At 38.8% G+C, this 27,829-nt stretch overlaps 1 protein-coding gene across 1 annotated transcript in view; it reads left to right on the top strand.

Annotated features, from left to right (window-relative positions):
* nek7 (NIMA-related kinase 7) overlaps window positions 1-27,829 on the top strand; it is a 78,150-nt gene that overhangs the window by 14,922 nt on the left and 35,399 nt on the right. The window contains exons 2-5 of the mRNA XM_032572255.1: window positions 6,147-6,234; window positions 16,918-17,058; window positions 17,942-18,004; window positions 23,564-23,674. Coding sequence (XP_032428146.1) covers window positions 6,175-6,234; window positions 16,918-17,058; window positions 17,942-18,004; window positions 23,564-23,674 — 375 coding nt within the window. The 5' untranslated portion in view covers window positions 6,147-6,174. The remainder of the gene's footprint in view (window positions 1-6,146; window positions 6,235-16,917; window positions 17,059-17,941; window positions 18,005-23,563; window positions 23,675-27,829) is intronic.

The raw sequence follows: 27,829 nt of genomic DNA, 5'->3' as shown, positions 1-27,829 counted from the left end.
GAAACCTGTACGTCTTGGCGTCTAATGTTAAACCTCTGATTATAAATGTTAAATTTTTTTATGTTAAGTAGTAACCTTTGCTTAAGGATTAAATCTACTTCAGTTCATGTGGCACCTTAAAAGTTGTAATCTAAACTGTTTCTATCCTCTGGTTATAAACAGTCATCATGTATTCAGAGATGAAGAGTGGCGGTTCTGAGTGCTTACTTGCTTAAAGTTATGCTTATTCAGTCAGTTTCCTCTGAGATCCTGAGAACTTGTGGCGTCTCTTACAGTTTGATAAACTAGCCTAAATTAGAAGCCACTGATTTGCTGTTTCCTCAACATATTATGCATTCATCTTCTATTTTAACTAAGGGGTGATGGTGATGTGGCATTTTGAAAGGCTGTGAAAGTACCGAGGGTGTGCACACACGGCATAAACCCCCCGGGTCCCCTCTCCTTAATGCCTGGGGGGGGGCTCTCTGCTTCACACAGCCTGCTCATTGACACACTAAGCTTGATCCTCAGGGATAACACAGCTGTCTTAAATGCAGCTCTATTTTTGCATACTTTGCCCACATAATTTTCTCTTCTCATACACAGTCAGCAGTTTGTCGGTATACCTTGTTTATTCCCCGTGATTGACAGGATGGATTATTTTCACCTTGTAATCGAAGTGAGGAGAATAAAAAAGTCTGAAGTGGTGTGGCTGGCGGTCTTCTTTCCACTGGTACCATGGCTGCCTGTCACTCGGCTTTTATCATTGAAATTGGAGTTTATCTTTTACAAGCTTAAGTGGAATGTTTTTGTTTTTCAAGCGATTATTAGCATCCTCCTTAGCAGCCATCTCTGGCTGATGAAACGAGCACATCAAACGGCGTTTCACGCTAACGAAGCAGCACAGGCTGCCTGGCTCCTGCCTTTACCGCGAGGCACCTGCTTAAGTGACAGAACAGCAACAAAGGGCCCCCCGCCTCAAGGGGCCCGTCAGTACCCTGGTGGAGTGGGTAGCACAATGGAGCAGGGAAGTGGCCCAGGCTTTTAGCCACGTGCCAGCTTGTGTTGAATAACAGACAGGAGCAACAGAGCCCAGTGGAGCAGGAAGGGGAGGACATGGGAAGGACAAGAGAAGGCAGGAGCGGGGGGGTCGTGGTTGACACCTGTTTGTGCTTGAGCTCTTTTCTCTATATTAGTCACCATTTACCGCTATAGACATCAGGAGAGGATGTAAAGTAAAACTGGCACGCACAGGACACAAACGTGCAGGTGTGCAGGCACAGGGAGGGAGATGCAGATGAGGATTCAGGGTTTTTTGTTTATGGGACTCGCCCAAGAAAGGTCAGCTAGAAATTCAGTTTTCTACTCGCTCCAGAAGGTGAAATGTACTCACATATAAACTGTATTGGCTTAGTTGGTTGATGAGAATCAAACTAGTTCCTGATAGCTTATTGTGCTGGGATTGTATATAATTTACTCCTGCAATGAAGAAAAAAAACTTCCTATGAGGTCTTGAAAATTAAAAAGAGCAAAAAAGAGTTTAAAGCGAAAAGCTGTTCCGAGAGTTATAGGCAACGTAGTTCTGTTATTATTATGAGAATGAATTAAATGTGAAAAGATCGAGTCATCCTGCAAAAGAACTAACTAGAAAATTGAACCACAAACAGGCGGGAGTGTATTGTACTGTTCAAGAGAAATCTTCTAAAATTGGCATCGGAGATTGAAAAACAGGTCACAAATTTCTGATCAGTATACGTCTCCTATTTTCTAGTTGGGACTTGGATTACTTACTAATGTTGTGTGGATCCTCTGTTTAAGATTCTTTAATACTTATAAAAGTTTTGCTGATTTTAGGATTTAAAGGAATGGTTGTACTTGGTTTTCAGTGCCTTTTCAGAACTTCTTCTTTCATCACCCGCTGTTTCCTCTGTTTTTTCCTCCATCCTCATAGATTGAAAGACAGTGAAAAATATCCTGTCTTCATTTTCTATTCTGTCAATTCTTGGACCATCCTACTAAAAGACCTCAAAAAGTGGCTTGCATGCTGAGGTGTAATTGGTCCTCTCCCCCTCTCTGTCTCTCTCTCAGCTCATGGCCCAATGAACACGAGTGCCTGCACATTTGGGCTAATGATTTTGAATAGTGATTAAAATGAATTGAAAAGTGTGCCGCTTCTGTAGTATCCGGACCCCTCCATCATTAGAGGCTTTCTTCCTCTCTCTCCGTCTCTTTTTCTCTTTGTGTATCATCAGCGTTCGTCAGGCAGGGGTTTGAGAGGAGGCCTGGGGTAGGCTTTCATGAGCGCAGACTCAAAGGTTTCTCCATTTCTTGTAATCATGGACACCACTCTTCCAGCACTTTCACTGTCGTCTTCTGGCTCCTCAAAGGTGGCTTTGATTCTTTCCCATCCTACACCCGGGCCAGATAGTGTCACATTGCATTTTTCCTCTCTTGTTCACCCCCGTACTTGCCCTTCACTCTTTCTCTTCCTCAAAGCCAGACTAGTTGGTTTATCTTCATATTGTCTCCCAGATTGCGAGCTGATTTAGCACTGTTCTCTTTAGAGCGTCCCGATGCCAGGACCCTGCTACTTCCCCACTCTCTCCCAGTTAGCCTCAATCCACCTTTTTTATCATCGTCACCCGCGTTTTGTGTTTTTTCCTGTTTTAAATGAATAATGCAGGAGGCAGGAAATGGGGATTAAAAAGGAGCTAAAGCCAGCGCCAACTTCTGTGGTGCACAGCACCGCGCGCTCTCTCTCAGGACCACAAACTCATCAGGGTTACCAGCGAACCCTTTTCCCTCTTCCAGTATTTTTTCCTCAGTTGTGCATCTGTTGCACTCTGTCCTTCATCATCCCTGCTGTGGCCTACCCTTTTTTTTTTTTTTTGTTCTCATGTTTAATTTTTCCATCACTCAATATGAAAAATCTTTTTATAGCAATGAGAGAAACTTTCCACACAGTGAAAAGCCAGGGCTGCAGTAATTATTCTGATGATTAATCGGATAAAAGAAATTGCACATTCTACAGATTTCTCATTTAACCACTTAGGCCTATTTTAATTTAAATACATTAAAACATGAAATTAAATAATTCAGTTCTTTTTTTAATAAGAAAATAAACATTTCATTGCCTGAAATGCAATAACATATAGTAGCATTCCTTCAGTGAATTTGAACCGGGTGAAGCCTTTGAGGACTTTCGGGTGAAACCTATTTGCAGACAACGGTGTTTTCATTTTAAATGTAAAGTGTGTATAAATACATTCCGTTCATTTTTGTGTTAATTGCTGCTCTATTTTTTTTTCTGTTTTAGAATAAATAAAATCCTATGGGAAAAAAACATTTCTGCATGATTTTGATATTTGTGGAAAATGAGGGAGGAGAAATGGTCTTAAAAATGTTCACTGCTTCTTATAGTGTCATTTCCTTGTGAAAATTCAAAAACTGCCTTAGTTTATATCTATATTTAAAAACATTAGTTGGTTCCTTTTAACCAACAAGCTGGTATTTGTTGCTTATTTAGTCTATCTGTGTTGGGAGAGAGCCTGGAGTGTGTTTTAGTTGTTTTTAGTTTGAAATTTGTAATTGCTTTAGTAAGATGAAGGGTCATGCTTCTTTAGTTTCTATATCATGACTGTTTGTGTTTCTTGATCTGAAATACTTTAAAACAGGCAAGTTTGTGCTCTACCCCTCCCCCACCAGTTGCTGCACTATCCCAGTCAGATTACCACTGCCTTACTCTATGAATTCCAATCAATTGCTGCTTTTGTGGTTTTGTAACCGTAAAAACACCATAGTATACCTTGATGCAGCGCTTGTTACAACTTGTCTACAACTGTAGTCGTGAGAGAAGCATTTTAAAAGCAGTGATTATCTTTTATGGAGTTATTGAAACATTTTGTTTGCTGAGATATGAGGAAGTATGAAATAAAAAATAGACACAATTTCAGAAAATGTTTAAGCAAAACCATGTCCTAAGAGTCAGTGAAGTTTTTGAAATGAAATGCAATGTTCATCAAAAAGGTGGATGAATAAAAATATATCTAGAAGGAGATAAATATGTATCAGTTTCAGTTTTTGCCTCATTCTGTTTCCTTGATTTTGTCCTCTGCCATTTGCTTCCTAATTTGAATTTGGGACTCATGTGAGGAAACATAGCTTGAATCTTACATTAGCTTATGTAAAGTGAGAAAATAGTTAGTCTACAGTCACTGGTGGCATGGAAAGAAATGCATTTTCCCTCCCTTTACTCACTTCCTCAACCTGAATTTGTTTAGATAAAAATAAAAGTGCAATTCCCAGTGTAACGGAAATCTCATCCATTTTTTTTATTAAAGAAATGGATATGAGCTTATAGTTGTCAATCTTTTGCAAAGTTTTTGTTAATCCTGTTAAAAAATCTTGACTTGATAAATAAAAAGGAGACACATCATACATATCACATATTATAACGGGCTGAGTTTGTATTTCTTCTGCACACCAAACTATTTTTAGCAAAGTTTTAAGGCCACAGCTGATCCTTTTGTATGAGTAGATGATGATAAAGCCTTTATCATTGGCCACCATTTTACCCACATTACTGAAATACCACTAAACTCACTTTACACTCTTGGCACCAATAAATGTTTTTGAAAGTATAGTTTTTATGTGTCTCATTGGTTTTATTAGTTTTTGGCAAAAGAATGAATTTTCGGAATTTCGACAGTAGCTGCATTTTAAGCAGAATTTGCTCTGTTTGGGTCAGATTAACTTGTAAATCAGTTCCTGATTTACATGTTTTTTTTCCATTTGCTGACCGTAAATGGGGGTCCTCAGAACACGGCAGTTGTAATTGATCTCATTAACGTGAGATACAGAACTCACCTCTTATTTTGTCACTCTGCCAGAAACAGAGAGAGGTTTGAGAGAAGAGTAATGATGCCAGTCTCACTCTATCAAAATACAAAGCTTAGAAAAATTACAACAAAAGGCTTGAAGGTTAGTTGAATTGTAAAATAACGTGTGTGTGTGTGTGTTTTTTTTAAAATCTACATTAATTAGATCAGCAACCATCTTAAACTGATGTTAGTTGATATGATTAAGGACAGACATGTATTCTCTGTCCATGCAGAGAATTACTAATTTACACTGAATTACTAAAACTAAGAGGAAATGTATTGTGTGAAATTTAAAACTACATCAGTTTATATGAATTAAAAAAAAATGTTATCAATGTCATAGAACTGCACAATGTATTGCAAATTTATTGTCATCACAATGTCACTGTGTGCAATATTCATATTGCAAAGGATTTGATCTGTAGAGAGATTAGATCCCTCTACAGGTTAATTATCAGCAAGGTGGTAAGAGTGCAGCATAACTTAAACTGTGATGTTTCCGTTTCTATTTCTCTGTGTGTTTTGAGTATGTGTGTGTTTCCTGGTTCTAATTGCTTCTATTGAAAACCAATAGACACAACACCTCATAGGTGTTTATTTGCAGGTGATGTGTAAGTGCTGGATCCTGTGTCTTTTGTCAGTGTTAATTGTAGTCTGCGTAATCATTGCATTTATTGCATTGACTATCCTATGATGTTAACTAAATAAAAATTTTCATGCTGTTGTGTTTTTTTTTTTAAAACCTGCCAGTTATTTAAAGTGTCATTTCAAGATGAGCACTTTTCTTACGCAGCTAGCTTCCCCATCGGTCACGTGCCTAAACATGCACTTAAACAGAACAATGATGTACACCAGAAACAGAGTCTTATATGCTCTTAAGCATATAAGACTTAAGAGCTTATATGCTCTTAAGTCTCTGACCTACATTTCCTCAGAACAAAAGAATAAACAACAATTACAGAATGTGCTTCAACCAGTTACTGATAAAACAGATCATTTCCAAGGAAGATATCTTGAAAGCAGGCTGAAAGCAGTGAAGCGTTACGATGCTCCCTTGAAGTTGCTTTTGCTGGCTGTTGTAGCTTGTCCATGTTGCAACTTGAGGAGAGTCGGGACAAAGAGTGTCAAATCAACAGCAAAGACGTGGGCTCCGGTTCCTCTGAAACCGAATCTCATGGCAGCAATCACTAACTAGCCTGTTTGTGATCGGCAGTGGAGATTGACTGGAATTGCTGTAGGAGTTTTGTAGCATTTTTAAAGGAACTTTTTGTTTTTGTTTTCTTCCAGAGGTGTACAGGATCAAGCTCCTAACACCATGGATATGGATATGCACCCACAAGGACAGCAAGCAGGCGTGCCAGTATTTCAACCTCAGGTAACACTTCCCACAGACTCACAACACAAGCCAAGCTGCATAGTTGTAAAGTGAGGTGAGGAAAACATGAAGTTCTCAGATCATTTTCAATCTACCGCTGGCTTATTTGTTGGTCTGTATTGTTGCCATGCATGATTCACACTACTATAAAGCGGAAAAGATTCTCAGCTTATCCGCATATTGTTATAAGTTCGTCACATTTCCTTTAAAGCCATATATTTTCTACATTTTTTTGTGTTTAGATATGAATGTTTGTGGCTCAGAAATCTAGGCCTAAGTTAGAGCCACTAACTTGAGAGAACTGGGATTACATTCAAAGTTTTAAATTATTAAACAAGTTGTGGGGTTCAACAGGATCATGAGTTCATAGAAGACAACAGAATAGATGCTTAAAGGTCTGAGCTGGAAGAAAACGACATATTTCAGTTGTTAGTTAAAAGCTGTTTAGCTGACTATATGAATAATAATAGTAATAAATATTTAATAAAATATCCATTTTGGAAAATAAATACAGACTGTAAGAACCTGGGTTCTTAAAGGGACAGTTCAGCTTTTTAAAGTGCCGTTTCCATAAGAGATTACAGTCGTCTACAGTGACTTGCCTGTATTTGATAACTCTTTTTGGTGTTTTTCACACCTGCAGTTGGTTTCCTTTGGTCTGAATCAGTGGATTAGGTTAACTTGTAAGTTTTCTGTCTCATGAAACAAAGATGCCTCAAATTAGTCTAAGATTTGATTGAACTGAATATATCTTGATTAATTTGAAATCTAAGCTTTTCCCTTTGTCATGTGATCGTCAGTACATGTGGCAAAACTAAAAACCCCTGACATTTTCAGGCTATATCATTATTAATAAACATGTAAAAAAATCAATTAGTTTCATAGCTACTCCCTCAGTCAAAGAAGAAAGCATATGTTTGTCCTTTAGAGGTCAAACCTATAAGTGATGCAGATATTGGTTTTGTTGAGGGAAAAAAATTGATTGGTGCGTCTCTAATTTTAAGTTTTCTCCACGTGTAATGAATCTGAATTATTTTGCACCGTTGATCATTTCTTATTTTACACTGACATGCTTCTCCATTTGAAGAGTTTTTAAACGTTAAATAAGCCATTTTTTTTCCTGTGGATCTGTGAAGATGCACCCTTCAGTCTCATCTTGCCACGCACCACTGTAGCCTGCTTGTGAGACAGACGGCGGAGGATGAATGTTGAGATGTTGGTATTGATCAGAGCTCAGGAGGTTGGCAGAGTCTGGCCTTCCTGCGTGCCTCTTTCTGTTCGATACAACTCAAGCTCGCTCTGTGCAGATGTGGTCATTGTTGGGTTTTAATACCGCCCTCGAACATCAGGCACATTGATTTCTTTACAGGAGGATGTTTTTGCCTCCATAAGTATTGAATAGACTTTAAACAAAGAGGTTCATCCATATGCCCCAGAGTAAACGTGGGCTCTTTTTGGGAAAACACAGCAGCTCACTAAAAATAGGCCAGTACTGGTTGTTGTTTTTCCTGCGTATGCAAGGGCATGGCAACATTAACACTCGAATTGCCAAAGGGATTCATTTATTTTAAGATTTCTAATTGCAAAATTAAGGATAATTGGGCTGCACACAGAAGAACTGCAGATAAAAGCTCTAATAATTAATTTGACTTTGGCAACACTCCCCCTACGCAAACACAAAAACAGGGGATTTCTTTTTTCTTACTGATCTCCCAGCAGTTGATTATGGTTTATTGTTCTGGCTTAATGATTTCTCTCCCTGGTTTTCAATCTATTTCTAGCAGTTTACATCAGTGTTAATTCTAGACTGACTTGTTTTTATGCTCTGGGTTGGAGATGCACAGTGAACTTTCTCTGTTGCATCATGTTTTTTTCTCACTCACACAGAGCATGTTTGAACCGATTTCACATTTAATGGGAGATGGCAAGGGGGGAGAGAGGGGAAAAAGTTAGATTATGTAGATGATTGTCTAAGCAGCATCCAGATGGGTGCCTTTCAACAAGTTCTGTATCTGTTTCTCACTTTCCTAAGGTTCAGTTTTCTTGGCAGCCAGGGAAAAAAAGGGAGAAAAAAAATCCTGCCAGCCTCCTCCTGAAAAAATCTGAATTGTATATGTGATGAAGGATACTCCATATCGCTTGCAATATAATTTCTCTTGGTCCCGGAGGTATGATGCATATGCATTAGTTAAACGGGATGAGCCGCTAAGATGTGCATTTTTAATGGTGCATTTGCTCTTGAGTGAGTGGGAGGGTTTCAGAGAAGGCCCCCTCAGATCAGATTTCAGCCGTCACTGCACAGTTTGACAGACACAGATCTGACTGGAAGGAAGCGCCGAGACAAGCCGCTGTGGTTGTGGAAGCCGATTGGAGGGGAGAAGAATGAGAAGCACCTTTGGGGTGATTCCTGCTGGTTTCGCTGCCTGGCTCACTGGCTGACTGGCTGAGGATGAATATTGCATGGTGCCCGCTCAAGGGGGCTGGTGACTGGTGAGGGTGGGAGCCATCCCCTCCCTTGCTGCCAGTTACTGTACACATCTCTTCCTCTTTGCTCCCCCTCTTTGTCACTTGCATTCAATCCAAACTAGTTTGCTGGATGGTATGTTCTGTGAAGATGAGTGCAATGTCAATTTTGAAATATTTGTTTTGTAGTTTGTAAATGCATCGTCCACAAGCATGTATGTTGACGCACTTCTTTTGAGATGAGTAAAAATCAGATACAAGTTTAAACATATAGTAGACTGAAACACATCTAGTAATGCCACACATTTTCTATTAAATTTAAATTTGCTTCCTCTATAATATAACCTGTAGCACATTTCTTTTTGTTTCAGCGTTACAGTCCCAAGAATGAAAATCTGATCCTCTACCCAAACCTGATATGAAGATCTTGATCTTACTTTTTGCTTTTGGTTCTCATCCAGCAGACAGAAATATTGGTTGATATTATGAGCTATTAATTAATGAAATGGTAAATTTGAAATGTCCCTGTTTTGTCATAGTAAAGTTCTCCAACAAAATACAGAGTCAGTAATGACATTAATTAAGTGGACAAAATACTTGGTTACCAAGTAAAATAAACTGGTGCCGCATAGTTAGGACGTGGGAGGATAATTTTTTCCATTACAGCAATATGGTAAGACCATTTGACAAAGGAGTTTATTGACCAAAGCAAAGAATAAACATTTATTTATGTTTCCAAGAAAAGCGTTTTAACTCCTTTATTTGATTTCAATGTAAACCAGGGTTGGGAACAGTTTTTTTAATACATGAAAGGATTTTCAAGCTTTAATGTATTATAGTAATTTTTATAACCAGCCTGGAAATGTCTTTTCATGGGTATATTTAGGATTGCTATGTTATTTTTTGACATAATCATTAGAAAAACATTGTGGCACAAGATATAGTATATAATGTCCTTTATCAAACTCTTAGGGGCATCACTGAAAGGACTAAGTCTTCATTCCCACATGGTCAGTTGATCCAATGATGTAAAAAAAAATAAAAGTGAGGTCATTGAAAATAATGTACCCAGTCATTATGCAGCTGAACACTGTGAATTACGCACCATGTGGTCAGTATACACATGATGAATGAGTGTGTGATTCAAAAGTGCATCACAGCACTTCATGATCTACAAAATCACCTCCATCTCCTCAGGTTGAGACCTCGGCATGTTTCTCAACAACAACCTGCACAAGTGATGTCAGAAGCTAGCTGTCGGTGTGGTTAAAGTTTATATCTGCTTTGTGGCTTCCTGTCGGCACCAAACTAAAAAGCAACTTTATAATTTTTTGCATCCCCCTTCTGCAGTGCTAGTAGTTCAAAGTAATAAATACTACTTGAGTGGTCAACCAAGCAGAGAGATTTGTTAAAGCAAGGTTTGAGATTTATGAAACCTTTTTTATTCTACGTTAGAAATGCAAAATAGCACTGTTAGGTATTAGGACAACCTTGGATCAAGACAAGCATGAGAACCTGACTTCATACCTGTTAAACCTAGATTAACGTATTCCACACAAAGACAGATTCTTTAAAAAATAAATTGCAACCCATAAAAAAGTAAATAAGTGATTTGTAGTTTTCCCAAACATTGTAAAAATCCTGTCTTGTCTTTTGAGCTGGAGTTTTTTCCTTTTATCTATAGTGTTACATTTATATCCATCCATCCATCCATCCATTTTCTGTTCACCCTTTGTCCCTAATGGGGTCGGGAGGGTTGCTGGTGCCCATCTCCAGCTACGTTCCAGGCGGGAGGCGGGGTACACCCTGGACAGGTCGCCAGTCTGTCGCAGGGCAACACAAAGACATACAGGACAAACAACCATTCACACACACACACACCCCTAGGGAGAATTTAGATAGACCAATTAACCTAACAGTCATGTTTTTGGACTGTGGGAGGAAGCCGGAGTACCCGGAGAGAACCCACGCATGCACAGGGAGAACATGCAAACTCCATGCAGAAAGACCCCGGCCGGGAATCGAACCCAGGACCTTCTTGCTGCAAGGCAACAGTGCTACCAACTGCGCCACTGTGCAGCCCGTTACATTTATATTGTGAGTAAAAATGCCCACAAGCAAACTTTGCTGTGGCCGTAGATCCGACTGCTTCTCTGTCTGCCCATGTAAGGCGGCGCCTCTCTGCTGCTGCTGGACTTCATGTGGCAGCTACTGGCACTGCTGGGCTGTCACATCACACCCTCTCCCCTCTGGTGCTTGTCCCCCACCACCCCCACCATATTTCACTCTTGAGCATCCCCTTTTCCACTCTCCATGTGTCTTGTCAGTTGTGTTTGGCAATGGTGTCATTATTGGGCAGCTCGTATCACACTTCAACAATGAGCTGTCTGTCTGCTCCCTCTCCGTCTCTCTCTCTCTCGCTGTGTTGTCCCCCGTCTCCATCAGTTCCTCTGCCTCCGACTTACCCATGGCGGTTTTGTGTACTCTGTCCCTCACAGACTTTACCCACAATGCCTAGCCCGATCTGCCACTTAATCGTCATCCGTGACTGTTTGTCCCCTTCTCAAAACAGAACAATGTGAGCAGACTGAGTACATCTCAAAGTACAAACCAGAGATTTAACAAAAAGTTTTAGAGAAATTGCTGTTCTACACGTCTGGGGTCCTACTCTGCCCTAAGCACCAGCTTCAAAAAACTCTTTTTTCCTACTGGAGACTAAAAACTTTTCTTTCAATCTTTAGGGTTATATCCTTCAGTCTAAATTTAATAAAGTTAAAGTCCATGTGTTTACAAATGAAAATGTTCAGAATATAAGATGTGATGCAAATGAACGAGAAATGAAAATAGATCTCAGTTCAATCACATCCGAAGTCAAATTTATTTGTATAGCATATTTCAAAAGTGCTTTAAGTTCTTTACACCATAAAAACATGATACAGTAATATCACTTGACCTACAAAGGAACAATAATCTTTTTGTTATGTATTTCAGTTAAAATGTTATATTGAAGACTAACTTTTACATTAAATGTTAAAGGTTTTACTGGTTTTGTGGTAAATGTATTTTTTATTTATTTAAATACTTTTCTGCACGATTAAATATTAAGGAGGGATCTTGTAAAATTAATTTAGATTTTTGCATGAGCGCACAGTCACTGTATCAATCGAGTGAAAACAGGAAAAAAAGCCTGTTTTTTAAGCTTAAAAAACAAACATCTCCAAACTGACTAATTGTAATAGGCTATGTTACTTTCCCCTTCACTAAACGTATGTAGAGCATCACCACAAACATGAAGAGCACTTTACAAATCTTCTTGACATCAGTGTAGCCGATAAGTCCTGATTGGTGAACAGAGGAGGAAGACGAGTTACTCCTCTGTTGAATATTCTTCTTCCTTTCCTCATCTTTGGGTTTTCCTGCAGTGTTGCATGCATTTGGTTGCACCTGCTTGAAAGAAACCCTTAAATTCAAGTCTACCCTGTTTTCAACCGCTTATTCAAGATTAAGTCGTAATAACAGACAAACTAAGTGTTTTTGTGTTTTTGAAGTGGTGTTTCATTCAGTGTTCAGTTCCTGAGGCGTCACTGTGGTCTTTTTTATGAAACCACCACTAACATGCACAACTTTTTAAAGTAAATTTGGCAAGCTTCCCTGCACCTTTCTAATGCTCATTGCACATCCCTGGCATGGCTGTGGTCTGTGGCTTTCTGCTGGTTTATCTTCACACATGAATACATGAGATAAGGATCGGTCATGTGACTCCAGTCCCAGGCAAGAGTGCATCAAGTTTTGAGTTTTTGTTTGTTTCCATCTCTGGTTGCCACTCATAAATTTTTAAGGAGTGAATTGTTAACAAAATGTCAGTAATTCTTTACTGTTGATGAAGTTTTAAATTTTAATTTAAACTTAATCCATAAATTCTGTTAATACTCCTCAAAAGTGTGGTTGGGTGTTCCTGGTTTCAAAATGCGGTAGCTTATTGTGCCTTAAGCTACTATATGCAACTTTATAAGTAGAAATATGCTTTTTAAAATTATTATTTAGCCAGGGGAAAGGTATTAATGCTGTCAATCACATTCGTGTATGAACTGCTCACCGTACATTGAACAGTATGATCAATCTATGATCAAACTATGATCATACTGCTCAATGTACAGTGTGAAGCAGTAATGGCAAGTTTCCAGTAAACTTGCCGTTACTGGAAAGCTCTGCTGTCAGGTAGAAGCTGCAGTGTAGCAGAGAGCAATGGGGAGAAAATGAGTGATGCGTACACAAGCATGATTGGCAGCACCAAGAACCTCTTTCTAACTCTGATTGGTTGTTTCTGACTGAGCAATGCATTTCTGCAGCTAACACTGAGAGAAGGCAGAGAAGCTTGATTTTGATGTATTTATTTTTCCACAGGTGAAATGTCCAAGACAAGGTGGTAGTTTTCACAAACATGTATAAAACATACTTTTTATGAAAGCTATGTTTGTGCTCATGGTTACAAGCACACTTTTCTCTTACAGTTTTCTGATTCCTAAAAGACGACTCTTACTGTAAACTCTCATATCCAGTGTATGTGTTTGATTTCACATGACTAAGTTCCACATGCATGACCTTTTGAGCAAATTGTTGCAAGAAATGTCCACAAAAACAGCTTGCAAACTTTGTTTGCTGCCTTCAAAACCCCTTATTTGTGCTTGGTGGGTATTATTAGACCTACATGCGACCATTCATCCTTTATCTCCACCAACACGTCAAACACACAGACTGAAATCCTTAAAAAGAACGCTCTGTGTGACCCTCTGCAACTGATTCATCCAGACTCTGACCCCTGCCTCAGTCAGGGTCATTACTCTGTTTCCCTTTTTATATGTCTGTAAACGTGGGGGTGCTCGTGTGAGTGTGAGAGTGTGTGCGTTGTGGCCTTGTCTTTCAGCTCGAAGCTTCTGATTGTGCGACGCTCGTGTGCGACAGATGAGACGACCTGTCACTCAGGCCCGGCCTGGCTGCCCTTTGAAGGCCAGGCCAGGGGGCGAAGAGGTGCCGCAAATGGCCTGTGAAGTTTACATACACTGCCCACTGCTAAACAGATTAGCTCTAATGAAGTGTCTAATGTCGGGGCCGCTGGCTGACATAATCCTGCCTGGCAGCTCGGCCCCTTGGCTGCCAGAAAAGCCGCCCTCCCTCCAGCCCTCTCTTCCGCCCTCGCATGGCCTCTGCTGCCACCCAGGGCGACTCCACGCGGGGAGGTGCCCACTGTTAATCAGGCTGGACAGTGTGCGATCTGACATGCAAATGTAGGTCATTGCATATGTAAATGTGTGATTACGAAGCTGGCATGCCAAGACACATTAGCGAGACTGTGCTCTCAGCAGGCGGTTGTCACAGTGCTTTAGAGGCTCATGCTAACATTTGTCAAGCTACCACGCAGCGAATGAAAGCAATGCCCTCTTGTCCTCTCTTTCCTGTTCTTGCCTTCTCCATCCTTTCTTTGAACATAAAAATCTGGACTTCTGTCCTGTTTAAAGGCCTTTTTATGCTATTGATACTTCCTGTCAAATAGCGCTGCTTTTTGTGAATATTATGAAATCTATATGGATTTGTTTTCCATCTCTTGTACATTTGATTTTAATACTAAACTTTCTGAGTTTTTTTGTTGAGTAAAAGAGATAAATTGTTTTGTAGTCTAATGTTGAGTAAGGCAGAGGCTTGTGAAGCGCCGTCTGATGGCGGCTGTCAGTGACTCTTACACAGCGTGGCTTGATGGTGGTGTCATGCCGGAAAAGGCACACACCTCGGCGGTGTTAATTGGATACGGCATCTGATTGGTTCACGCCTCCTGATTTGGCTGTCAACTTAAGAAAAAACAGTAGAATGCTGAAATGATCACCCTCACCCTGCCCCTCCCCAGACTGTCTGCCAGCACATTACAAGCTATCCTGTTTGGAGAGGCACTTTCTCTCACATCCAGCATTTTTATGACAAATTTTTATTATATTTGAAGCATTCATTTTAAGTTTTTCCTTTATGCCAAACACTAATTACTCTGCTTAATTGTTGCCCATGTTAAATTATATACCTGCTTTTATAAATTTGTGCTGTTGAATTCAAATTTTTAAAGAATTGTTTTTACAAGTTGTCTGTTATGAAACAAAAAGTAAGGCATTTTTTGGTTCGAGTGGATTGAAATTCTCAGTAAATATATTTAAATTATATATTTTGAAGATTTGTAAGTTTTAGACATAATGTCTGATAGTTTGTTTCAAGTTGTTTATTAGATTGATGTCAAAGTGCTTTATTTCATGTATGTCCGGTGGAGCTTCCAGTCTGAACTGGAGAACTAAAATAAAGGGAAATAACCGTGCTATTATAAACTTAAGTGTTTTTTAATTGTCACTGATGCAAGCACAACAAAGTGTACCAGGAAATTTTCCCACCTTCAAAAACCACTGATTGTTTAAATAGAGTTGTAATTTGGAGTTAATTTCTATTCGAGGAACTCTTTTTTTATGATGTTTTGTCTTCACTCGGTGCAGAAGGGAAGGACAGGAATAGTTTTTCGCCTCCAACAGACTACCAGCTATTCAAAGTTAAAGTAACTTTTAGGTGACTGTTATTTTTCTTTTTCTGTTCATCTTGTTACCATTATGTCTGATGTGTTTGGACTATTTGTATTTAGATGTTTATTTGTTACATCCCTAATCTGAATTCATGGTAAATTTGTCATAATCCTAAACACCAGAAAATGATTGTAATTACTCTCGTCTTGTTTGTTTCGGTTAAATTTTGACCTGGTTCCCCGTCTCCCCAGTCTGTTGCCCCTGAGCTGCTCCCACGGTCACGCTGGCAGACGAAGTGGTGACATGTGGCATTCTGATATCTGTCACCTTGTGTTTGCTCCCGCCAACGCCTTTTTACGAGTTAACCAAAAGGCTGGAAAGGTCACACTGTGTACTCAGTGCGGTTTTCACACATGTCATCTCAGGGCTTATTCTAGTTTATTTCTGAGTGTTTTTTTTAATTGGGATAGGTGAGTGTCTATCTAAACAACAGCTCAAGTTGTTAGAGCAAGATGAAGAGTTGTTTGGTGTGAGACTGTTGGGGATATAATTAGTGGAATAGAAATCCTCAGAAATGAAAACCTACTCTTTGAATTAGAGATGCATCATATATCGGTATTAACTTTAATATCGGCCGATGTTACTCCCATGAGGAAAAGCTGTGCTGATATTAACCTCTAATGTTTTTTTCCATCTTGTTGCCAGATGTGTGTCCTTTGGGAGGGGCTTGACCTTGGGGCATTTGTTTGATCAATTGACAGTAATGGCAATGCAGCGCAGGATTGTGGGGCGTTCACCTAAAGCACAGAAGCAATATTTACAGTATAATCTTTTTTTTTTTTTTTTTACATATAATATCAGTAAATATATATGCTATCAGCCATAACAACAATATTAATATTGGATATTGGATACCAGCCCAGATTTTCATATCAGCTCATCCGGCATCTGAATCGTTAATAAATAAATGATTATTTTTCATGTGTCTTCGAAGTAATGGCTGTCAGGATTGTTGACAACAAACCCACATTTGTGAAACCCGAGGTGTGACTCCAGTGTCTGGACCAGTGAGTGACTGCAAAGTCCTGAAATACAGAAAATATAACAGAAATATTACAGTTGAGTCATTTAATTTAGCCTGTAACAAGTAAAAGCTGTTCTATTTTTTCATGCATGATAAATGAGACTGCTATGGCATCTGCTGATATGTAAACTGAATAGGCGACCATGTGGTTGTACTGAAGGCCTGGAAATGAACCTTCACATAATTCACCCTAGAACTCAGATCATATGAATGTGGGAGTAAAACCATGTCTGCCGATTCTGCTGCCTGTTCAAAGTTAGAGTTAGAGTGTGAAGCTGCTTGCACTTGATTTGTGCATCACATGATTAAATATTAAGCTGTAGTTAAAGGTTTGCATGTTCCAGTGTAAACGTCTTCATCAAACAACCCAGAGAAACCAGGTTTCACCACAGTTTCACCCTCACCCTGCAGCCCTCATCTTCTCTTCTTCCAGAAATGCGAGCATAGCTGCACTTTAAGACCAACATGTGGTTCTTTGCACGATAGCTATGATGATTTGCTGTACATGTTGGTTGGAAAGTTCATGTAATGGTAATGCATGAATCTATATGTGCACTTAAAAGCTAAGAGTTCTTTCCTGTGTTATAGAAACCGCTGCAGCCAGATATGGGCCATAACTCACTGGCCAACTTCCAAATTGAGAAGAAGATCGGACGCGGCCAGTTCAGCGAGGTGTACCGAGCGAGGTACCTGTTAGACAACACGTCGGTGGCCTTAAAGAAAATCCAGGTAAGCTGCAATAAATACAATTTTCAGCATCAGGTGGAAAGAGAATATATTTAGCCAAAGTTCACTTTGTTTAAAGGTCACTATTCATTTGCTCTGTCAACACCTTATGAGACACTCTGGAGTTGTAGAAAATAACAAATCCAACTGCTGCAATTGTTTCTCCACACAGGAAGGGCTTCATATTGGCAATAGTAGTGAAATATGTGAAACTCTAACTTGCCAAGATTCAGTGAATGCATAGTCTTGTGCTGACAGCTCTGAGGAGGTTTTTACTGCAGTGACAGTTTACAGAAGTAGTTTTTTCTTTAAAAAAAAAGTTGCCGTAGATAAGAAACCTGGAGAGCTTTGCGTCATTCAAAGAGGGACAAAAACATATTCAATGTTTTTCTCTATTACAAAGGTAATTTGCCTTGCTTATGATTGGAAGTCGCAAAATTGACCCGCCTCTGAACTAAAATATACATTTTAATTAACCTTTTTGGTCTTTTCTACCTCAATTAGGTGCAACTGCCATCTCTATGTAGACTGGCTTACATTATTTGTAAGAAATTCAGTAGAATGTGAATCTGCAGTTAGATTCATGCATGGCCTTGTAGTTCTCTTGTACACTCATGCAAGCGCTAAGACGCCATGTTGCTCTGATGGAGCATACATCCAGACAAACCCCTTACACAGGGATATGTGCATGTTACTCAGATGTGAAACACCTGTAGTCGCTCCAGTGCCGCCCTCCAGATAACAGCAACCATGTTCTGTTTTTATTTTTTATTTATTTATTTATATATATATATTTTAACCAGTTTATCTGCATCTCTCAATCTTACATTTTTTGAATACGTCAAAACACCCTTCTGTCCTCTCTCCCCTTTTGATCTCTTGATAGATATTCGACTTGATGGATGCCAAAGCTCGGCAAGATTGCATCAAAGAGATAGATCTCCTTAAGGTAAAGAACCAGAGAAAAGGGAGACGGCACCATGCGCTGTGCTCTGTTCTCTTAAGGTGCCTCAGCTGAGACCCACCACCACAGGAAAACAATTGATCTGCTCCAGACGCCGTGGATTTGTGTGTGTGCGTGTGTGTGTGTGCGTGTGCGTGCGCAGGTGTGTGCGTGTACATGTGTGTTCTCCCTTGGATGGTTACAAATGCAGGGGGCTGTTGTGCACACAAATGGGAATATAAATGAGTATGCATGTGTGACTGTACAGTTTATTACTTTCTGTGTGTGTGTGTGTGTGTGTTTGTTGGGGTGGTGTGTGTGTGTGTGTGTGGAAACAGAAGTATTACATCCCTCCAGGCTCCTATTGGCTCTTTTTTGAATGCCAGAACAATTGCCTTTTTTTCTCAAATCTTTTTGAAATGTTTAAAGCCAAACAACAGTGCAGCAGCATGGAAATTTAACAGCGTCTCTCATGTGTCTCCCCCTTTCTTCCTCCTTGCTTTTTCCTTTTCTTATTTTCCAGTGAAGTGGTTTTATTTGTTGAACTACTTTTAACACGTGTCAACTGGGCTGCTCTAAAATACTAATGAATAATCTAATGACAGTTTTAATATCTCTGCCTGTCTAAAAGATCCTACATGTCTGTCAGAAGTATTGTTTTCCCCTAACAGCCTTTTAGTTGTGACACATGTTAGCATGCACATTATAATTTCTGTACTAGCGATTCATTCTAAAAGTTATATTTATCAGAATGAATTCCATTGATTTAGTTGACCAGACTGTGCTTTTCCTATGACTTCCAGCTTGCAGAAAACATGGAATCTACTAGAACATTCTGAACATATAGATTCTTATCTTTTTAAGATGTGGATATGAGCTAACAAGTTTTGATTTTCCCCTAGAGAAAAGGGATTTTTTTTTTAAACCTTTAAAAGAACATTAACAATTAGAGAACAGTGAAGGACCGATGGTATTTATTGCTTCTGTCTGACCTGCTAGAGTTGGGTTCCAGTGAAGTCACAAAAAGTCTTAAAAACTATAAAATTTGCTTTTTAAAAATATTTTCCTTTCTGTATCAGTATGGGAAAATTAAATTATGGATAAACTTTGACATTTTTCCTAATGCTATTTTAGAAAATTGCTTTATCTTTGAATTGCCACACTGAACCTTGATTTTAACTTTTTACCAGTCAATATTTTGTGTTTTTGCTCCCTGACTCAATTTGTGTTTCTTCAGAAATTGAAAAGGGACAATTTTATAAGTATTTTACTTCAAGGTGTGTTAGAGTTTTGGTTCTTAAACTGCCAAAGCACTAAAATTACTTTTTTCCTAAAAAAACCAAAACAATCCACCAAAAATATAAAATAATCGTACCTTAATGAATCTGCATTTAGTGAAGGTGCAATGGCAAAAAATATTTGCACATGCACCAAACAAATATATTATTATTCATCTGAAGACATGCAGAATATTATATGCAAAACTAAACGAACAACATTCTGTAGTCCAACTTTAAAAAGTTTCACCAAAACAAAATAGAAATGACTCCCATCTATCATTCATCATTATCATTCCATCTATCATTGAATCTAAAGTGTATTTTTAATAAATCTGGTGACTTGAACTTCACACATCCTTAGAATTAAAAAATCAAAGCTATTAAAGAGCAATAAATACTCAGTAAGCACTCATGACAAACCCCCATTTGAATATTTACTAAAATAATAATTTTTCTAGAATCTGGCAGCACTACATTATGTGTAAAAGGAAAAAAAGCAACATATTTGTGTCATTGAAACATTACATTAAAGCTAAAGGAGGTGATGTGGACCAGTAAAATAAGATGCAGCAGACAGAACCCTTTTCAGAGCTTTAGTCTGAAGCCATAGATAATTGAAATGATTCTACTGGACAGCAGGTCCAAATTTCTGACCTCATAATAGGGGTCAGGGTTAAATGTCACCCTTCCAGATGCCATTTCTTCATATAACACATCTGCTACATTTCTGTTTATCCCTCCCTATTATAAGATTTCTTTTCCTTTGTGCTCTTATATACAGTTTTTCCCTCTGCTTGTTCCTGCCTCCTCTGTCTCTGCTGTTTTGGCTAGTTGCTCTGTTTTTGTATCCATCTCTCTCCGCTGTCTTTTCCCCTTGCCTCATTTCCTCTATTCAGAGCTTTTCATTCGCCTTTTTCATCCTGCAAGCTGATTGCTAGTGAATGTGGAAGTTATGCCTGGCCCCTCGTGCTGCCTAGCCAGCCTGATAATAAACGAGTGAATGTGAAAGAGACAGTCCTTCTGCCTTATCCTCCAGTAGACAGGCCAACAGCAGACACAGCTAAATCAGAATAATGAGAAGCGCACTGGCATGGGCCGACTGAATTGACACACACAGTCGCCTGTGATCGCATACACACACTTACACAGACATACTCAGTCATGGCCATCCAACAGTATGCCTATTTGTTTGTTTGTCTGTCTGTGTTTATGTCTGCTCATTCATCTGTGTTTTCTTGCCTTGGCATGGGGATTTCAACTTGAGAATCTCACTTCTCACTTTTCTCCTTTTGTCTAAATTCTCTTTGAGAGGGATGTGGCTTGCAAAAAAAAAAGGGCTTCCCCTATTCAACACTGCTAATTTTTCTTACCATGTTTGAAAACCCACAGCTTCACAGTACTCTCTCACTTGTGATTGTTGTGATGCCTGAATTGTCTCCTGACTAATGATCTCCACAAATCAGCAGTGGAAGATTTAATAATATTACACTGTAAGCATGTGATTGTGAATGCGCATGTCTGGGGTTTGCATCTGATTAGATTACAGCAGGGGTTTACTGGAAAGACAGGAAACTGACATGAACCAGCTACTTTCAGCCTTACTCAAAGGCAGCACTTTAAAAACCTCTTCCATTTGCTTTTTCTAGAATTTTTCATCTTACTGACTTTAAAATTTACAGCATATAATTCTTCTTTGTCATTTTTCATACGGCACATATCATATGTTAGGCCCACGAATCCTGTAAATTATTGATCATAAAGAAACATAAATTAATCCAAATCGACCTTTACATTACGTATTTCTGCCTCAACTGCTTTTCTAAAAACAGCAAGGGCTTTCCATTAATTTTCACACTGTCTGAAGGGCAATTTGTATGTAGGACAAGACAGAGTTATTCATTTAAATAAAACAAACTTATTTCAGCAGAAATAAAGGAGAGTCTATTATGAAACATGTTTGCCGTAGGACAAATAATTTGAGGAGGGAGTGAATCGCTAAGACAACAGCAGCTATAGTTTGTAAGCGCACAGTGTGTGTTTTGAATTTTCTGTCTGGATAAAATGATCTGCTAACACTACCTGATCTCATTTCATTCAACTGCTTAGCTTCTGCCGTGATACATTTTTTCTTGGTGTCTGAGCCAAGTGAATTTGAGCAAAATTTTTAAAACTAAAATAGAAAGGCTGTCAGATAAATTTTTTAAATCTAAAACTGTGGTGAATTGCTGAATTGCAGGCACAATGGGTTGATACATCACTTTTAAATCATTGAGTAGGGTCCCTGTTTGTTAGATCTCCAAACTTTTGCTCCTAGAGAACATCTCTTCAGATTTCCTCTTTCTCCTTAGATAAATCACAGTTTAAAGTTTCAGTTTATGTAATTTCAACCTGAAGAATTATTTATTGCACCTTTTGTCCTGAGCGGGCATTGTGTTCTGCATCATGCCCAAGTTTTGCGCTAAAATTATTGTCGCTATCAGTCTTTTGCTGCTGTTCCCTGTTGCCCTGTGCATGGTAGCTCCTTTCACATTTTCTTCTGTTATTTTCATAGAAATTATTATTAATATTCTCAGCTACAAACTTGAATTTAGTTGAAATGGAATAGTTGTAAAATATTACATACGTTTGTTCCATGCATTCATTGAATTAAATTTCTGCATTACACAAAATGTAATGCAGAAATACATAAAATACAATAAAATACAATACATGAAATACAATAAAGTAAATTACTTTACTTTATTGACCTTTTTTATCTCCAAATGTAACTGAAACCAGCGTGGTTCATATTTCTACCAACTACTTTCCTTTTAGCGCATGTGACCATGTACAATTACAGTATAATTGAATTTACTGGCACGTCTACTTTTGTACCATCAGTTTGCATTAGTCTGTATCGTCTTCTTCTTTGAAACACATCACCAGCTCAACAAACGTATCACACAGTCTTGCATGATTAAGTAATTACACACACTGTTGGGTCTCAGCCAGCATGTGTAATTACATAATCATGCAAGGCTCTATGTGAAATTTCCCTATGAATGATTGTTGTATTGCAGTTGCGTCCCATCCATCATTTACATAAACATCTGCATGTTAACATATCTTTTCATTTCTCTGTATCATTCGCCTGAGGTCTAAGTTGTGGAGGAGCAGTGAGTTGGGTGAGGAAAGGGAGGAGGAGGAGGAGGAGAAGTGAGGTACATGGGGGGGCTTGTCATCACTCTCTGGCTGTGCTACATTGTGGAGCCGTGCAGAACTGCCACTCTGAGCCAAAAATACATCTGGCAAGAAAGGACAAGGGAGGGAGAAAGGGAAGATGGAGACGTGAGGAAGAGACAGAGAGCGGGAATGAGGAAGAGGGTTGCAGAAGGATGCAGAGATGGAGTCTGAGAGTGTAGTGTAGCGTAGTGTACTCCACTGTGCTCTCCTTTTCCCCTCTTCTCGGCATCATCCAGAGCATGAACATTTCTTTAATCACAGCAGAGGAGGCTTAGCAGAGCCGAGCAGAGGACGCGTGTCACACCCCTCCGTCTGCTCACATCACGGCTCCAACTATCCACATATCAGCATCTCTCTGCTTTTCCCTTCCCCCTATCTCCAACTCAGCTTACCTTATCCCTCTCCCATTCTGTTTTCCATCCACGCCTTTGTTCTTCCTCCCTAGCTCTTCAACCTTGCCCTGTCTGCATTCCTTCTCCTCCTTGTCACTGTGTCATTCGTGTCTTTTCCATCAACATTCCTCTTTTCCCCTCACGTGTCTCTTGCTCAGGATAGAAAGAAAGTTTCTGTTTACTACAGGGAATGCTGTTCCTGCCTTATTGACCAACCAGCAGGAAGGATTCTCCGCTAGAGATGAGCCAGGGACGCTAGCTTTTTCTTTTTCTTTTTTTAAAGACTGCCAGCCATGTCAGCCTGTCACGCTTGTGTGTGTTTTTGTGTCTATGTGTCTCACACACATTGGTTGTTGTCATCATAGACAGGGGTTTGTTGTGACATGTCATCCAGCTTTGTCACACTTGAGGACAAAACCTTCTCATTAGGTCCCCATGTACCAAATGTATTTTGTTTGCATGGTTTCAGCCATTTTTATTTTAATTGGTGGTGAGAGTACAGCGAGTTGCACAAAAACACACCTTTGCTGTGCATAACCTTGTTTTGAAGATTTTGTACCAGCTGAAAGAAGCTGGTGAAAGTGACCAAGGATGCCCACATGACAAATGTCACCATCATTTCTTCTGTCTGCTCTGACATGCTGACTTTGTTTTCCTTTCCCCTCCAACAGCAATTGAATCATCCCAATGTGATAAAGTATCACGCATCTTTTATTGAGGACAATGAGCTGAACATAGTTCTGGAGTTAGCTGATGCTGGGGATCTCTCTCGTATGATCAAGGTAAGCAGCTCCAACATAGCAGAAATAACAGTTTGAAACACTGTGAACTTCCATCCAGTATTTTATACTGTACTTTTGGAAAGGTTTTGTTAACCAAACAGTTTCTCCCTTTTTTTTTTTTACCAACAAAGGTCAATGTGTTGATTTTACAGATAAAACTTTGGAAATTGTGGTGTGCCTTTTATTTAGTACCTCTTCCTTTATGCCCCTAAATAAAATCAAGTGTTACCGATCACCTTCAGAAATGGCCAAAGTAGTAAGCTCAATCAAACTGTGTGTATTTTAAATAGATCTGCCTTTGAGGTTTGTTAGAGAACATTAGTGAGGAGCCAGCAGACCTTCAGTAGTGAAGTTGTGTGGATGTTTAGCACATATTCCAAGGTTCACTCTATTCACTCCTTCATCTGAAAATCTAAATATTGCACAACTGCAAACCTACAAAGACATGGTTGTCTTTGATAGGCATTCTGGGCAAGGAGATTATTCATCAGGGAAGCATCCAAGAGATCCCTGGTTACTCTGGAGGAGCTGCGGAGATTCACAGTTGAGCTGTGTGAGTTTATTGACAGGACAGATAATAGTTGTGCACTCTATAAATTTGGCCTCATGGTAGAGAGTTGAGAATAAAACCATTGTTGAACCAGGAAAAGACTGATTATTAGAAATTTAACAATGCATGGAGAGTGTACATGTACCAAACAAAATGTGTTTTATGTTTTACTTGTAAAAGAAAGTTGTTGAATCACTGACATTTTATTATTCATGTCAATTTGCAAAACTGGATTTTAATCATGTTTTGCTATGGAACCCAGTTGTCTTTCTTTAATGTAGTGAATTAATTCTATTAAATAATTTTTGCTTGTGTAAATGACTAGTGGACAACCTAACTCTGCCAAACTGAGAGTTTGTGTTAAAACTTGGAATATTGATGTTCACAGATTCTCTCCATCCGATCTTATTGAACTTGAGCGACATTGCATTAAAGAAATTCAGCCTTTGAATATGTGAAGCTGGTAGAAATACATCTATAAAGACCTGGAGATGTAATTTTAATGAAAGGTAGTTCTACAAAGTATTGAATTAAGGGTGCTGAATACAAATGCATACCACACGTCATAGATCTTTATTTTTTTTATAAAACTAAAGCCGTGCAGTATTTTTCTACATTTTCACTGTTTTGCTCTACTTTGTGTTGGTCTATCACATAATAGCCCAACAAAATAATTAAAGCTGTGGTTGTAATGGTGGGAAAATGTGAAAAGGTTTAAGGAGTATAAATACTTTAGCAAGACACCGGTTATTTATCACTGTTATTAATCTTGGCTCTACATCAAAACTTAGAGAGAAATCAAGATAATTGCCACAAAGAGTATAACTTACAACTCTGCTATTGACCGCTTTCATACACTGTTATGTATATATATAGATTTTTTTTCTTTAAATTTAAATTCTGAGGGTTGAGGCCAGATTTAAATTATACCCTGTTCGTCTCTTTATGATGCTCTTGTACAGCCATGTGCACACACAAGCAGAAAGTGCCAGTGAGTGGTTTGATAAATGAAGGCCTGACTGCAGAAGGCTTGTGGTTTGTGGTTATTTTATAGGGGTTTGACATCCTGGACACTGAGTCTTAATCATCCCTTCATACTGGAACAAACTAATATATAAGGCCTCCTGCAAGCTTCTTTCATCTCACTAGAACGTGTTTACATCTGCCAAGACCGTGAAAGAGACATTGTTAGAAATCTTGAGCTGTTAGTGGTAATAAAATTCAAGCCTCTGAGTGTAGGGGGTACTTGGATGAATTTAAACTGAAATAATTGCTGTTAAGGCTGTATGTTGAAGTAGTAGCAATGTTTGTTTTCGTATCGGTTCCTAGAAAAACTTTGAATAAAACCTTTTTTATTTTGGCTGGAGCTTCTTCTAATTCTTATCCGTACAATCAGGTTTAAGTAAAATAAAATTTGACATCAAATCTGTGTGCTTGTTTTTATTCAAGGAATTGTCTTAATTTTTTAAGCAGAAGAAAAACTTGGGGTTATCCAGCATTAATAGTGCTTTTTTTATCCACAGCTTATACTTTTTCTTTTTCTTCTTCTTCTTTTTTTTGAGTACGAGTTAGACCGACACCCCAGTTATCATAAAAATCTGCCAGTAAAGCAAATTAGGAGTGTGTATGTGAAAAAGCCTGGTCTTCTGCTATGCATAAATGATGCTGCAGCGTTGTATCAGCACAGCTCGACAAGCTGTTTGCAGTCATACTCAGCAGATCCACATCTGCACAGTTCAACATAGCAAATTAGGAGAGGCGAGGATTAGTGGTACAAGAGAGTGAACATGGCAGGCTTGGCACACACACACACACACACCCACCCCCACACACACCTTACACATACATATAGTCTACTTTGTAAGCAGAGAAGATGCAGACACAAACATGGAGACACACATTCAAGCAAATGTTCTGAGTTGCATTTTACAAAGATGTTACATGGCAGGTAACATGGTGGTAGGATAACAAACCACTAAGTGTCACTGCTATCTTAGCTAAGCGTTCTCGGATGCTCAGAGCATTGGGGTTGTGTCATCAGCCTTATCTCTGCTGACAAGACAAACTCTTAATATATATGCTACTTCTCTGCACCATTTGTCTTCTTCACCATTTTAATTGATTGTTTATTCCAGTCTAACAGTGGCAGGCCAGATGTTTTTGCCAGATTTCAGTTTCCCTGCCTTGGGCTGTGCAGTAAACGCGTTCATACAACATGCCATATTTAAAAAAACAAAACATTGTAAAAAAAAATGTAAATTATTATTATTCTTTTTTATGTATTTTCCTCCAAACTGTTACTTTTCTGTTTCTCTCGGACCATCTCAGGATTCGAATGATATCAGATGGTCCCTGATTTGCATGCACTTACAGAATATTGCATGTGCAGTGTTTGCTGTTAAAGGCATAGAAAAGAGGGTGTTGGTGAGGTCTATGTGCTCCCCCATTGACATCAAACGGTCCTCTGATATGGAAATGGGGGGCAAAGAAAGAATGGCTCCTTACTGAGGCTTTGTTTGGATGTAGGCCAAGGTCTATTCCTCCCTTTCTTTATCCATCAGTCTATCTCCATTCCTCTCTTTATCACACCTTTATCCATTTTTAGTTATCTCTCACCTTTTTATATTTCTGCTACTTCAGTTTTTGAAGTCTTTATTGCCCCTCTGTTCTTGTTATAAACAGCGTCCAGCAAATCACCACCTAAATATATATATAATCAGGTACTTAAGACTGCAGTGACAAATATATATTCTAGCTTTTGTTGGGTGTAGGAATATTGTAATATCTTAATGGATGCAGTGAGTTGCATCTCACCCCTCAAACATCCTCTTGCAGGGTTATTTAAGGAACCAACTCACAGGGGATGTCAATGCAAGGATTGTTTGGGCACAAATGGTGAACAAGAGATTTGGGGAATATGTTACATATTTTTACCACACAGTCCAAATTTAGCCACTCTGTTGCTTCTGGGTCCAAGTCCCCGATCAGCAGTATAAGATCATGACTAAAACATCAACTTTAGAGAGCAATAAAGGTTGCTGTATTTATTTTATCCCTTAGATGTTTTTTTTTTCTTCTTTTTTTACCTCTGCAGATTTAAATGTTGTGTACCTGAAATAGCCTAGACGTTTCAACCAGAAGTAGTTTTTTTGGAGGTTGATCGGGGATCTTAATTTACATGTGTTGCACCTCAAAAGAGTCAACTGGCCTAAATGGGGATAAAAACACAAATAGAATTTTAAATTTTAGATAGAATGGGGTGTGATGCAAAGTTCCCTGATAAAAAGATACAATTTTTGAGAGCTAATTTTATGAATTTTTATGACTGTAATTCATGTGAATCCAGCAAAAATAAACTGTGTCATGGTCTACATACAAATAAAATGGTTTGTTTACAGATATAAAGTGAAGTATAGTGTTTCAATTTCAGGGATGATTTGAAATCTGGAGATGCAGTGAATGTTGCAAGATAAAATACTAAAACTGGACCTTGGTCTAAATGTATAGTAATTCCAAAAAATATAGTTGAAATGCATGACTTTATTTTCACAAGGAATTAAAAGATTATTTTAAACCTAAACCTGCCAGGAATAATTTTGGGCCAA

The sequence above is a fragment of the Xiphophorus hellerii genome, chromosome 9 (genome assembly GCF_003331165.1).
Source record: "Xiphophorus hellerii strain 12219 chromosome 9, Xiphophorus_hellerii-4.1, whole genome shotgun sequence".
In the NCBI taxonomy this organism is placed as follows: domain Eukaryota; kingdom Metazoa; phylum Chordata; class Actinopteri; order Cyprinodontiformes; family Poeciliidae; genus Xiphophorus; species Xiphophorus hellerii.
This window is presented reverse-complemented; position numbering and strand designations above follow the sequence as displayed.